The following is a 14,659-nucleotide window of genomic DNA, read 5'->3' as shown; positions in this document are numbered from 1 at the left end:
CAAGATTATTTCCTTTCTGATGTAGAAGATCAGACTAAGCTGCAACTACAGAGCATACTCAGACAGAACCTTGACTCAGTTACCAAGATAAATCTTTTCTGATGTGGAAGATCAGACTATGCTGCAACCACAGAGCATACTTAGACAGTACCTTGGCTCTGATACCAATTGTTGCGGAAGCCAAATGTATATAGTGTGAATAAGTCACAACTACTATACCAAAAATTATGACAGCCACCAAATAATAAATAAGACAATAAAACAACAATAAAGGGAACACCAGAATTTACGAGGTTCGGCTAATTTTGCCTACTCCTCGGACACAACCAATATTTTATTTCACTCCAAAAATACAAGTGAAATAATACTAAAAAGAGAAGATACAAATGCCTTAAACAGATGAGAAGGCAAATGAGAGGTGTGTTTCAATCCTAAACATTAGGCCTTCTTTTATAGGGGAAAAATCCCCCCAAACTTAACTCCCAACCAATGTGGGACTTTGGCATTTTGCCAAACTTCAACAAACCCAACTTATTTTCATCTTCTTGCATTGTTGTGTACTGACCCTTGAACTAGCGTAATAATTCATCAAGGTGAATTCTTGGACTTTAGTGCCGCCTTGTAATTTGTTATCATCCGATTCCTTGAACTGAAAATTGAAGGAAAAAAGACCCAGCAATTTCTTCTTCAATGATTGAAAAAAAATAGATGGTTTGCCATTGGGAAGTGAATAGAAGAACATGCAAGTAAATAGTACTTATATAAGAAGAGAAGTGTTTCTCCTTTCCTATTAACATTAGGATTAGGATTTAATAACTTTAGTAAGTATAACATTCGAATTAGGATTTAATTAGGAACTTTAGTAAGTATAAAGAAGAGATTCTAATTTTCTCTTTCCTTTTAACATTCGGATTAGGAATTTATCAAGGGTTGTTCCTTACACCCCAAACCAATAAGGCTCGTCTTAGGCTCCAAGAATTCGAGGCACATAAATTTATATAAAACTAGTTTTAGGTTTCACGCTATGCGCGTGAACCCTGTATTAATGGGTACAATTTTTTGTAGATTATACAAATATTATTAAAAATATTTTTGAGTTATTAAATATAAACTAAAAGATACCAAGTTCTTGAAAATAATATATGTCAATTTTATCTAGCTCAATAAAAGAGAAAGAATTATGTCTACTGAAGTCATCAAGTGCCTTATTATAATTTTGTTATATGGGTTATGTATTTGCTGTAGAAAACCTATATATAGAGAGAAGCGCAATGTGCTACTCCCTCCGGTCCCCCTCCGGTCCAAAATAAGTGATTTTTTGGCATTTTTTTTGTGGTCCAAAATAAGTAATTTTTCTAGATATCAAGAATGAATTAATTATTTTTTTCCTACATTGCTCTTGGAGTAAATAGTGTTGGAGTATGTGTTAGGAGTATTTATGTGAAGAGATAGTAAAGATTAATATGGTCAATTTCATTGCTAATTAATGTTAAAAGGTGGATTTCTTAATCTGTGTGAAAATAGCTAAAAAATTACTTATTTTGGACCGAAGGGAGTAATATGTATTCAAATCGCTTATAATAATATTTCATACCTTTTATGACTTTTACACTTCTCTAAGAAAATAATTTGGAAAGGCAAGCTTGAATATAGCAAGTCTTGAAATTTTTTTACTGAATTTGAGGATAATTTAAACTCGTCCATTCATGATGGACGATTATGAAGAAGCCCTTAATTCCCAAAGTAGAGTTTGATTAAAAGCTTGATTAATATTCATTTTCTCCTTATAACCTTGATTAAACAGAAAGGTGGAAAGTACAGTAAATTGAGAGCAAGAGAATATATTCGCGTCCTTGTGATTTCTTGGTTTACCTCCAATTAACTACCGAAGTTATGTGATTGTCTTTTTAAAAAAATATAAGGACTAATTAGCAAAATATACTTAATATAAAGAGATTAATTTATAGAAGGTTGTAACAATAATTTTTTCAGCTACTCTAAAATTAGATTATTCGAACTTAATATACAACTGTTAATTATCCTATCACAAGTATTTCTGGACTTTGAAGTTGAATTAAAGAGCATAATTGTGGTGGGTAGTTGGAGAAACTTATTATGATAATATTTGTTAGAATGTATACGTACATTTTTTACACAAATATTATATGATTGAAGGGTGAAAAAGTTGTCTAATTCTGAATGGGCATTTTGACATATTAATGTTTTTACTTTGGGTCTTCCTACTTGCCTAACAATGGTGTTGGTCGTCATCATGACCTATGATGAAATTGGGCCGTGACAACATGGTATCAGAGCACTAGGTTCACGTAGGTCTCACAAGTCATGGGCAAACCTTATAGAGTCTTGCAAATACGGAGACGTCTGTATTTATCTTCGAGAGGCTATAGGGTGTTAGGAAACTACTCTTTATTCACTTCCTATCGTGCAGTGGTTGGTATACTAAATTTCTCTCTTCTATTCTCTCACAGATGGTGAAGACACACACGACATATGTTCCAGACCCGGGAGGAGCTGTTCCCCCCGTTGCTAGAGGCCGAGGGAGGGCACCGGCCCGAGGTAGGGGACAAGGCCATCCCAGAGCTGTTCCAGTAGCACCACCAGCAGATCCTGCGAGAGACCCTATCATTGAGGAGCAGGGCGAGGTGCCCGCAGCTGAGCCTACCCCGGCGGACTTTATGACAGCACCGGGTTTCCAGGAGGTCATAGGCCGTATGTTGCGGTTCATGGACACCATGACTCGGGCTAGTTTATTTCCAGCGGATCCAGCTACATCAAAGGCAGGAGGGGGAGCACAGACCCCTACTTCTTAGTCTCCTGGTCATGCAACTGTAGTGTATCAGACTCTGGGTGCCATACCCGCGGATGGGGCTCAACCAGTTGCTACAGTGGTGCCCGAGCACAGACCAGCTACGGATGGTGAACCGCAGAAGTTGTTGGATAGATAGACTAGACTTCACCCTCCTGTCTTCGGGGGTGAGCGTCATGAGGATGCCCATGATTTCTTTGATAGGTGCAGGGACATACTGTATAACATGAGGATATTGGAGTCGCATGGGGTTGACTTCACTACTTTCTAGCTAGAGGGCAGGGCCCGTAGATGGTGGCAGTCTTATGTTCTTGGCAGGCCAGTAGGTTCTCCTCCCATCACTTGGGGCCAGTTCACACAGTTATTCTTGGACAGGTATATTCCACCCTCTGAGAGGAAAGAGTTGCGGTATCAGTTTGAGCAGCTTGAGTAGGGTCAGATGTCCGTGACCGACTATGAGGCGTGGTTTTCTGAATTATCTCGCCATGCATTGATGATACTTTCTACTAACGCAGAGAGGGTGTGTAGGTTCGTTTCAGGGTTTCATTCTGGCATTAGGGCCAACATGGCCCGATAGGTGGAGATGGGGACTTCTTATCAGCTAGTGGTGGAGATTGCTCGGAGGATCGAGGGCTACCGTCTGAGAGGTAGGGAGCAGATGCAGCAGGACAGAAGGGATAGATTTTTCGGAGAGTTCAGAGGTGCCTCGGCTATGGGTAGAGTTCAGTTTGGGAGGGGTCAGCTCAGTAGGCCCCCATATTCAGCACCACCACTTGCTCGGGGTGCTCCAGCATGCCCCTATTTCAGCACCATACCGGAGATTTCTTATCGCCTGCCAGCTATTCAGGGTTCCCCTAGTGGGTATTCAGGTCCCCAAGGTTCTTCAGGTTCCTATTTTAGTGCTATGCCGGAGAGTTCATACCATCCACCGGCTATCCAGGCTTCTCTAGTGGGTCTACCGACCATCAGGGTCAGCTATCAAAGTAGAAGGTCGCCACACCGCGGGGTTATTTTGAGTGCGGAGACCTTGGTCATATGAGGAGATACTGCCCCAGGTTTTGGGGCAAGGCAGTACAGGAGGGTCAGCGCCTATGATTTCAGCACCGGTTGCCCATCTATCTAGAGGTGGGGGACAGACTAGTAGAGGTCGTCCTAGAGGTAGAGGCTAGACATGGAGAGGTCAGCTAGCTACTGCTCAGTTAAGTGGAGGCCAGCCAACCGGCACTCCAGCCAGATTCTATGCCCTTCCGGCCAGTCCAGATGCATTGGCCTCAAATGCCGTTATCACAGGTATTATTTTTGTCTGCGGTAGAGATGCTTCGGTATTATTTGATCCGGGGTCTACCTATTCATATGTATCATTTGCTCATTTCCTGGTCATTCCTCCTGAGCTTTTGGGCAATCCTGTTCATGTGTCCACTCATGTGGGCAATTCTATGGTTGTAGATCGGATCTACAGGTCCTATGTGGTAATATTCTGTGGTTTCGAGACTAGATCAGATCTCCTATTACTTGATATGATCGACTTTGAGGTCATCCTGGGCATGGATTGGTTATCCCCATACCACACCGTCCTTGATTTCCATGCCAAGACTATTACATAGCAATGCCAGGGTTGCTAGGGTTGGAGTGGAAGGGTTCCACAGTTGATACATCTAGTCGGGTTATCTCTTTCCTGAAGGCTCGAGATATGATCGAGAAGGGATGTTTGGCTTATCTAGCTTATGTTTGGGACACCACTGCAAAGTCTCTGATGATTGATTCAGTTCCAGTAGTTCGGGAGTTCACCGATGTGTTCCCTTCTAATCTTCCTAGCATGCCATCGGATCGCGATATTGATTTCTGTATTGATTTGGCTCCAGGTACCCACCCTATATCCATTCCACCGTATCGTATGTCTTCGAAAGAGTTGAAAGAGTTAAAGGAGCAGCTTGAGGAGTTGTTAGCGAAGGGGTTTGTTAGACCAAGTGTGTCACCTTGGGGTGCACAAGTGTTGGTTGTAAAGAAGAAGGATGGGACCATGCGGATGTGCATTGATTACCGCCAGTTGAACAAGGCTACCATTAAGAACAAGTACCCGTTTCCGCGTATTGATGATTTGTTCGACCAGTTGCAGGGTGTTCTCTAAGATCGACTTGAGATCAGGGTACCACTAGTTGAGGATTCGGGACTCAGATATTCTGAAGACTACTTTCCGTACTAGATATGGGCATTATGCATTTCTGGTGATATCCTTTGGCTTGACTAATGCCCCAGCAACATTTATGGACCTGATGAATAGGGTGTTCAGACCTTATATTGATTCCTTTGTCATCGTTTTCATTGACGACATCTTGATATACTCACGTAGCCTGGGGAACACGAGCAACATTTGAGAGTAGTGCTTCAGACCTTGCGAGAGCAGAAGTTGTAAGCTAAGTTCTCCAAATGTGAGTTTTGGCTAGAGTCAGTGGCATTCTTGGGGCATATTGTGTCAGGAGAGGGTATTAAGGTGGATCCCAAGAAGATAGAGGCAGTTCAGAGTTGGCCACGTCCTACTTCAGTGACCGAGATCAGGAGTTTCCTGGGGTTAGCAGGTTACTATAGACGATTCGTGCAGGGTTTTTCATCTATTGCATCACCTCTGACCAGATTGACCCAGAAGGGTGCTCCTTTCCGTTTGTCCAATGATTGTGAGGCGAGCTTTCAGAAGCTCAAGACAGCTTTGACTACAACACCATTTCTTGTGTTGCCTTCCGATTCAGGGATGTATACGGTATATTGTAATGCTTCACGCGTTGGCTTGGTTGTGTATTGATACAGAAGGGGCGAGTTATTGCATATGTTTCACGCCAGCTGAAGATTCATGAGAAGAATTATCCTGTGCATGATCTAGAGTTGGCGGTGATTGTTCATGCTTTTAAGTTATGGAGGCATTATCTATATGGGGTATTATGTGAGGTTTACACTGACCATCGCAGCTTACAACATTTGTTCAAGCAGAGGGATCTCAATTTGAGGCAGTGTAGATGGCTTGAGTTACTGAAGGATTATGACATCACCATCCTTTATCATCCGGGCAAGGCAAATGTGGTCGCGGATGCCTTAAGCAGGAAAGCATAAAGTATGGGTAGCTTGGCATTCATTTCAGCAGAGGAGAGGCCAATAGCCTTGGACATTCAGTCCTTGGCTAACAGACTTATGAGGCTAGATATTTTAGAGCCCAGCCGAGTCCTTGCGTGTGTTGTTGCTCAGTCTTCATTATTGGGGCAGATCAAGGCCTGGAAGTTTGATGATCCACATTTGGCAGTTCTCAGAGAGATAGTGCTACAGGGTAGTGCCAAAGAGGTTTCTATTGGCGAGGATGGTGTTCTGCGACTCTAGGGTCGCCTATGTGTTACTAATGTTGATGGTCTGAGGGAGAGGATTCTAGAGGAGGCATACAGTTCGCAGTATTCCATTCATCCGGGTACTACGAAGATGTATCGTGACTTGAGGCAGCATTATTGGTGGCGGAGTATGAAGAAATACATAGTGGAGTATGAGGCTAGGTGTTTGAACTGCCAGCAGGTTAAATATGAACACCAGAGGCCAGGTGGCTTACTTCAGCAGATGCCTATACCAGAGTGGAAGTGGGAGCGCATTACTATGGACTTCGTAGTTGGGTTGCCCCAGACCTTGCGGAAGTTTGATGCAGTGTGGGTCATTGTTGATAGGTTGACCAAGTCGGCACACTTTATTCCAATTGTGACTACTTACACTTCAGAGAGATTGGCTCAGATTTAAATTCGGGAGATAGTCCGGTTACACGATGTGCCGGTTTCCATCATATCATATAGAGGCCCTCAGTTCACTTTCCAATTCTAAAGAGTCGTTCAGAGTGAGTTGGGGACCCATATGGAGCTTAGCACAACATTCCATCCTCATACCGACGGACAATCAAAGCGGACAGTTCAGATTTTGGAGGACATGCTCAGAGCATGTGTGATTGACTTTGGAGGACAATGGGATTAGTTCTTGCCCTTGGCAGATTTTGCTTACAACAATAGCTATCAGTCCAGCATAGAGATGGCTCCATTTGAGGCTTTATACGGTCGGCGATGTCGTTCTCCTATCGGGTGGTTTGATCTTGGTGAGGCTAAGTTGTACGGTATAGACTTGGTGAAAGATGCCTTGGAAAAGGTAAAGTTGATTCAGGAGAGGCTTCACACAGCTCAGTTCAGACAGAAGAGTTACGCGGATCAGAAGGCGCATGATGTATCATTCATGGTTGGCGAGAAGGTCCTCTTGAAAGTCTCGCTAATGAAAGGTGTTTTGAGATTCGGGAAGAAGGGCAAATTGAGCCCAAGGTTTATTGGCCCATTTGAGGTGTTGAGGCGAGTTGGGGAGGTTGCTTACGAGCTTGCTTTACCCCCCAACTTATCTGGAGTTCATCTAGTTTTCCATGTATCATTGCTGCAAAAGTATCACGCCGACTTGTCCCATGTGTTAGACTTCAGTACTATTCAGCTGGATGAGAGTCTGGGTTATGAGGAGGAGCCAGTTGCCATTATTGATAGGCAGGATCGCCAGTTGAGATCCAAGAGGATTTCCGCGGTAAAGGTCCAGTGGAGGGTCCAACCAGTTGAGGAGGTGACCTGGGAGTCCGAGGAGGACACGCGGAGCAGATATCCCCATCTTTTTCCGAGCTCAGGTACTTTTTATGTCCGTTCGAGGACGAACATTTGTTTAAGAGGTGGAGAATGTAATGACCCGACTGATTATTTTGCTTTTTAGAACCCTGTCCCCTTAAATAAGACTTCCCGCACTTGCTTTAACTAATTTACGACCTGCGGGATGGTTGGTTCGGGATTTGGAAGAGTTTGGGTTGAAATAGGCACACTTGATTCTGTAAGATTTTCTTAAAAGGCTAAGTTTGACTTTGGTCAATATTTTTAGTAAACGGATCCGGACTTGTATTTTGACGGTCCCGAAGGGTCTGTAGGAAAATATGGGACATGAGTGTATGCTCGAAATCGAATTCCGAGGTCCTTAGCCCGAGTAATAAATTTTTGTTAGAAATTGTTAAATTGAAATTCTAAGGATTTAATGAAATTGAATAATGCTTGATCATATTGATCGGGCCCATATGTTGGTTCTGGAGCCCGGTACAGGTCCAATATAACATTTAAGACGTGCACGCAAAATTTGGTGTCAATCCAAGTAGTGTAAGTATGTTTCGGCGCGTTAGAAGTAAATTGAAGAATTTGAAGTTCATAAGTTTGATTCAATTAGTTTTAGTGAGTGATTCTTAGATTTGACATTGTTTCGGGCGTTCCGAGGGTTCGAGCGAGTCCATTTTATGATTTCAAACTTGCCGAGCCACGAGCGTCAATCAGACGAGGCTCGAGTGAAGTTGGAAAAATTGGCAAGGAGCTGAAGCTCCAGCTATCTGTCATAACTGCACTTGCGGTTGGTCAGCCACAGGTGCGAGACCGCAGGTGCGGTCAACTCATCGCAGGAGCGGCTCCAAGACCGCAGAAGCGGCCTCGCCTGTCCCAATTCTGGAGACGCGGGCCCTTAATCGCAGGTGTGGAGATCGCTGAAGATAGTGTCTTCATTTTATACGGGAATGTGTAGTGCCTTCCTTTTTCTGCCAGAACAAATGATATTAAAGAAGGAACATGTAATACAGATTATTATACCAAACCAAACTTAACTGGATTTAATCGCAAAAGAAGTTAATGCATGCATTGCCGATCCCCCGAATAATTTAACGAAAGCAGTGGACTCATTTAATAGATCTTATTTTATAAACATAGATATACTGAAGTTACCATACAAACTCTTCTTTTACCTTTTTCAAATAACTGTTAGACTAAATAAATATTGTCATATTTGTAAGAAAGAGAAATCAAACAATGATGTATTGGTTTTCATAATTATGAGATTCTTCTGTTATTTATTTATTGGTTTATTTACGAAAAAGTAAAATTCTTTTGTTTTATCATTTTGTTATATTGAGAATTGTTGGGCACCAAACTTTTATTCAGTCAACATTTTTTTTTTTTTTGGCTTCAAGTATACTATTTTTTAAATAGTTAAATGCTTCAAGAATACTAACACAGAAAGAGCTTTTCCTAAAGATCACATGCAAGAAGGCCACATAAACTTGCTCTAGGCAACTGCAAAAATGTCTCGAAAAAAATCTAACTAATATAGGGAGAAATTACGACATAAACATAAAGATGTGATATTTGGGGTCGTAACGGTTGCGTATGAAGCACTGGCTTCTTTTGTGAATATTACCTTTTTCTTTAAAACAAAAATGAAATAGAACATTTAGGTTAATATATATAAGGGCAATTGTCACCACCCAGTTTCATTATAGGTCGTGATGGCGCCCAACACGATTGTCAGGCAAGCCAACATGGAAATAGTAATAAGTTCTAGGTTTACTTTACTAAAACAGTTGCAATAATTTCTTAATTTGAACTTAAAACAAGTAATAATTAGTAACGTACAAAAATAATTATACAACCCCAAAAGAATAGTCTACCAATGTGTGTGCCAAGACCTGGTGTCACAAGTATGTGAGCATCTAGTAGAATATACAAAAGGATAAATCTATCCTACTGTCTGAAATAGAATAGACAACCAAAAGTGCAGAGAGACTCCATCATGTTGCTGAACGACATAGGAAGGGAGCAGCTCACCGTGGAAGTCTCGGACTACGATCAAGAATGCGCACTCGACTGGTAGCTAGATGTACCTGCCTCAGATCCTGTATAATTAAGTACAAAAGCGTAGTATGAGTACATAAATAATATGTACCCAGTAAGTATCCCGTCTAATCTCGAAGAAGTAGAGACGAGAGGTCGACTTGATACTTACTAGGGTCAAATAATATAAGAAAATGTTATGTTAAGCATGGATGTCACAAATAAATAACAATTTATAGCAAGAAGTGATAAGTCATGTCCTAGATAATATCAGAGTTAGCCATTTACATTTCAGAGCATTTAACAAAGTAAGTCATGAATAAGATTTCACATAGATATCATGCACACATTATGCCGAGGTCATACATCCTGGTCCAATTGAAAAGAAACTGTGCAGTACTGCCAGAAGATCGAATGGCGCGAACCATAGATGCATCTATTTCTACCGAGGCAATCGGCCCGATCCACAAATATCAATTATCATCAAAAAGGTGCATAAAGGCGCATTTATATTCAAATAATTCATACAAGTGTTCAAGCAAGTGCATACGTTCACATATGTTCATTTCCAAATCTCTAGCATATCCTTAGTGATCTCATTAGCATGAAAGGATATAAACATTCACAAATATGGCATGATACGGGTCCTAAATTACCCAGACAATTAACATAATAGTAGCTACGTACGGACTCTCGTCACCTAGTGCGTACATAGCCCCCGCATTTAGTGGCAAATTATTCAATTATTTCACCTATGGAGACAATTCCCTCTTACAAGGTTAGAAAGGCGACTTACCTCGCTTCAAAGCACACTTCCAATACCAAGAACGTACTCAAACTCTCAATTTGGAGCCGAACGATCCAAAATAATTCAACGAGGTAGGAACTAGTTACTACAAGCTCACAAGATCGCTTTCTAACCATTAAAGTAATTTTCCAACCCAAAACACAAGTTTCCTAAAATCCGACCCTGGGCCCACGCGCCCGGATTCCGAAATTTTTCGAAGAAAGTTGTTCAGGATCAATAATATATGATTTCTACTTCATTCCATAATAAATTTCGTGGTTAAATCTAACTTTTATCAAAACCCTAGGTTTTGCTCTAATCCCATGATTTTTTGCTTAATCTTTGTGTGTTAATCTATCCAAGGTTCAAATATTAAACTAGAAATAAGTAGGATGAACTTATTTCAAGATGCTAGGTGGAATATCTCTCTTAGAAAGCTCCCAAATCGCCCAAACAATAGTGGAAATATGTCAAAAATGATAATAATTCTCATGGGGAATCAAGAATATAGACACCCTACTATTTGTATGAATAGAGTAATTTATGGAAACTGTGTATTTGCTCGCTTCTTTAGTATAATTTGGATCATGCCAAAAGAAAGGAGGGAAGGCCTTAACATACCTGGAGTAAGGAAAACTCTGTATAATATTCCGTTGAAAACCCTCGTGGATTGAACTTAGAACTTCAAAACTTGAATTAACCTTGTGCGCTTTTAAATTGATGAACGAAATCGATCCTGTGAAGATTTTTGTTATATGCATTAAGAAAGAAGTATAAAAAAAATCCATCGTACACAAATTTTCTTGAATAATATGATTGGTGCATTTTTCTGCAAAATCAATATATACATAAACATATATGTTATCTAATTCTATATCATCGTTTTGTTTTATAGAGATTTCTTGATGTATGTTAAATTCTTTCTTTTTTCTTCTTCGTTGTCATAATTAATATATTAGTTCTTTGTCTAGAAACTTTCATATATATATATATATATATATATATATATATATATATATATTTATTTACCTGTGTTAGTGACTTGTTTAATTACTTCAGTACAACTTTTGCAGCCTTCACATATTTACTGTTTTGCTTGGCAACATAAAAAAAATACCAAAGCTATTTTTTGTTTCCTAGTTTTCCTTTATGTATTCTTTATGTTCTCCTAAAATCAATAGTCAAATAAAAAAGTATTTCTATTTCTTCATTGATATTCTTAGATTTCTGTTCCCTTTCCAACAAATGATTATTAAAGTATTACCACAAATAAATGGTTACTATCTTTTTCTAATAATGACTATTATTTCTAATACTAATGGTAAATACTGTATTTGTAGAAATATTTGCCTATTTGTTAAATAAAATATTCATAATCAATTAATTATAAGATCTAGTATCGAAAAAAGCCATATTTTTCATTGTATTTTATTTACATTATGAAAAGTAGGTTAAAAAAATTGTTACAGAAAACTAAAAACTAAAAGAGGTAAGCGTAATATTATTTGCCATGGGAAAAGTAAGTGTGATAGAGAGAAATGTGAGAATATCTCTAAAATTACCCCTACAATTTAATAGCCAATGTTTAAGTAAATACTTATCGATTGAAAACTTAAGAGTAGCAAAAAGTTTGGTGTGAGAGGAAATATAGAGGCAAAATTGACCTTGCAATTAATAGCCTGTTTGTCAAGCTTCTTCTTAGTCCAAAAGTGGTTTTTTTTTTTCAAAAAAAGTAAATTTTTTTTAAAATTTGAGGTATTTGGCCAAGTTTTTTTTTGAGAAAAAAATGCTTTTGGGAAAAAGTAGAAACACTTTTTGAGAAGTAGAAAAAAATAGTTTCTCCCCAAAAGCAAAAACAATTTTTACTTTTCTTCTTACCAAAATATCCTTAGCAAAATGTAGTATATTCCAAAATAGCTACTTGTTCTAAATCTAATACTTAAGATATTAATCTATAAATATCCTTTCTTATTTTTATGATAGCTTTCTGATATACTTATGGGGTGAATGCCTTTTTTATATGTTGACTAATTTTGTGATATATTTAAATCATCTTGAAAGAATTGAAGTGCTTTTTAATTTTATTTTCATATTTTACTTAAATAAAATGAAAAAAATTAATTATATTTTTTTGGAATTATTTATTTACTTATATAATATTAACTATTAAGTAAATCTCTTCATGTCTCATAATTGATACTTAAAAGCACTTTTTGAAAAGCTTGACCAAACACAAATTATTACTCAAAAGTGTTTTTCAAATTGATTAGCCAAATACAAATTGCTTCTCTCCAAAAGTATTTTTTCGAAAAGCACTTTTGAAAAAAACACTTTTCAAAATAAGCTGATTTTTCCAGCTTGGTCAAACAGGCTATAAATTCAGTGACAAGAAATGCAAAAATTATGGCGGAGTTTCCTTGAAAAAGAAATTTTTTAATTGATTTTAGTGTCCTAAATATTATGACTTCTTACTTAATTCAAATAAGTAATGACTTAATAAGAAAGATTTTAGTTCATTTTGAATTCTTAAATATTAAAAAATAATTTAAAATATAATTTTATCCAATGTGAATTCTATTTCTAAAAATTAGAAAAGCAAACGACATTTTGCTAAAGAATTTCGTGCTTTTAATATAGTAATATAGAAATACAATTTAAACAACTAACTAGTACTTTTTAGTTTTTCGTAATGGTAAGTAAGTAGGTGTTTGCACATAAATTCCAAGATTTTTTTTTTCAAATTTGGAATTTCACTGAAATTTGATTTGAAGATGAAGTTGTGTTTGGTTATCATTTTTGCAATATATTTGGGTATATTTTTTTCAAAATCATGAAACATGATTTATACTCAACAATTTGTAAAAAATATCAAATTACCCCGAATTGATTATCCTATTTGAAACAAACAATCAAATATGCTTATTGTTTAACCGTTATCATATTATTTTAAAATCTTCTTAAAATAATCATGTATACAAGATAAGCTGAGAAAAAAGTATCAAAGGCCGCCGCCACACACTTTGGTGAGAAGAAGATATGCCTGCTACGTTTTGTGTCTTTCTTTATGGAAGGGGAAAGTGCGTAGTTGATGGTTACCTATGTTTTAATTCTAGTGGCTAACTGATATAAAGATTGGGTCCTTTTATAAAATCCAAAAATATAGGGAAATTTCTAAAACTTGAAAGTACTAATGTTATAATTTTTCAGTGAAAACTAGTTCATAACAGTTTTTTAAATTTGAAAATCCATTTTCAAGTTGGATTCAAAAAATTATACAATTTTCATAACCAAACATTGTTTTGAAAAGAAAAAAAAATTGGAAAAACGAAAAAAAAATTATGTTCAAACGGGGCCTTTAAATCATTTTACTCATTTGTTGTCATCTCGTATAAATCACTAATAACATAATTGTTACTACTTTATATTCTTCGAGAAAGAATGATGTAGTTATGATTTATCTTTTCATTTTACCTTCTTTTTTTAAAAAAAAAAAAAAAAACTTTGGTCATCTTTTTTAGTATTATACTTGGACAAGGTAAAAATGCAAAAATAATTTGAAATTAAATCAAGATTAACGATTACATTGACCCAATTATTGATAGTGAAAACTTATAATGGTAAAGTAGTTTGATGTGTCATATTCTACAATCTCGTGCTTGTGTATGTGCGCGCTTGTGTGTATTATAAGCTATTTTTACATATAAAAATATGTCAAATCTACGGTAATATGAATTCTGATCGATGCATAGGAACTAAGTTTTACTTGAGGTAGTGCTGTTTAATATTGATTTTATACTGTCGGGAAACGTTATCTGTATAGGAATACAATTTTAGGCCAGCATTCTTCAGAAAAGTCAGTAAAAGAGAGAAGAATATTCATTTTGGAAATGCAGGGAGTTTAAATCAAAATTTGGGACGCAAATTCACTTTCAAGCTTCGAGCTAGTACATTTTTGTTGAAAAGTCCAGAGCAGCCAAAGAACATTAAGCTAGCTGACAGGCAGTCTACAATATTACTAGCAGGAAAGATAATTCAATTTATTTTTATCGGATTGGTTGAATATATTGTTTTCTTTAGCCGAGGGTCTAATGGAGACATCCTTTCTGCCCTCCTAGGGTAGGGGTAAGATCTCCGTGCACACACCCTCCCCAACCACACTTGTGGGAAATCACTGAGCATATTGTTGTTGGTGGATTGGTAAAATATGCTCATATATATTTCATTTAACTTTACCGGAAAAACAGTGCAAACTGAAACAGCAACTTTATCATCAATTTCAGCACAGAGATTAATAACTACCCTCCCAGCCACAGGCAAAGGAGGACAGGACAGATAATCTAACAGAGTAAAATTGGACCTGGTCAG

General features: G+C 37.7%; 1 protein-coding gene across 1 annotated transcript; it reads left to right on the top strand.

The window, feature by feature from the left end:
• The first annotated feature begins 4,433 nt into the window (after positions 1–4,433).
• Positions 4,434–7,582, top strand: LOC138873326 (uncharacterized). The gene is made up of 2 exons (XM_070151780.1): positions 4,434–4,794; positions 6,963–7,582. The coding sequence occupies exons 1-2, from the start codon at positions 4,434–4,436 to the stop codon at positions 7,580–7,582; spliced, it is 981 nt and encodes a 326-aa protein (XP_070007881.1).
• Positions 7,583–14,659: the final 7,077 nt, after the last annotated feature.

Source organism: Nicotiana sylvestris, chromosome 7 (assembly GCF_000393655.2).
Source record: "Nicotiana sylvestris chromosome 7, ASM39365v2, whole genome shotgun sequence".
NCBI classification, from domain to species: Eukaryota; Viridiplantae; Streptophyta; class Magnoliopsida; order Solanales; family Solanaceae; genus Nicotiana; species Nicotiana sylvestris.
Note: the sequence above shows the minus strand (reverse complement) of the source record. Positions and strands in the feature narration are given on the sequence as shown.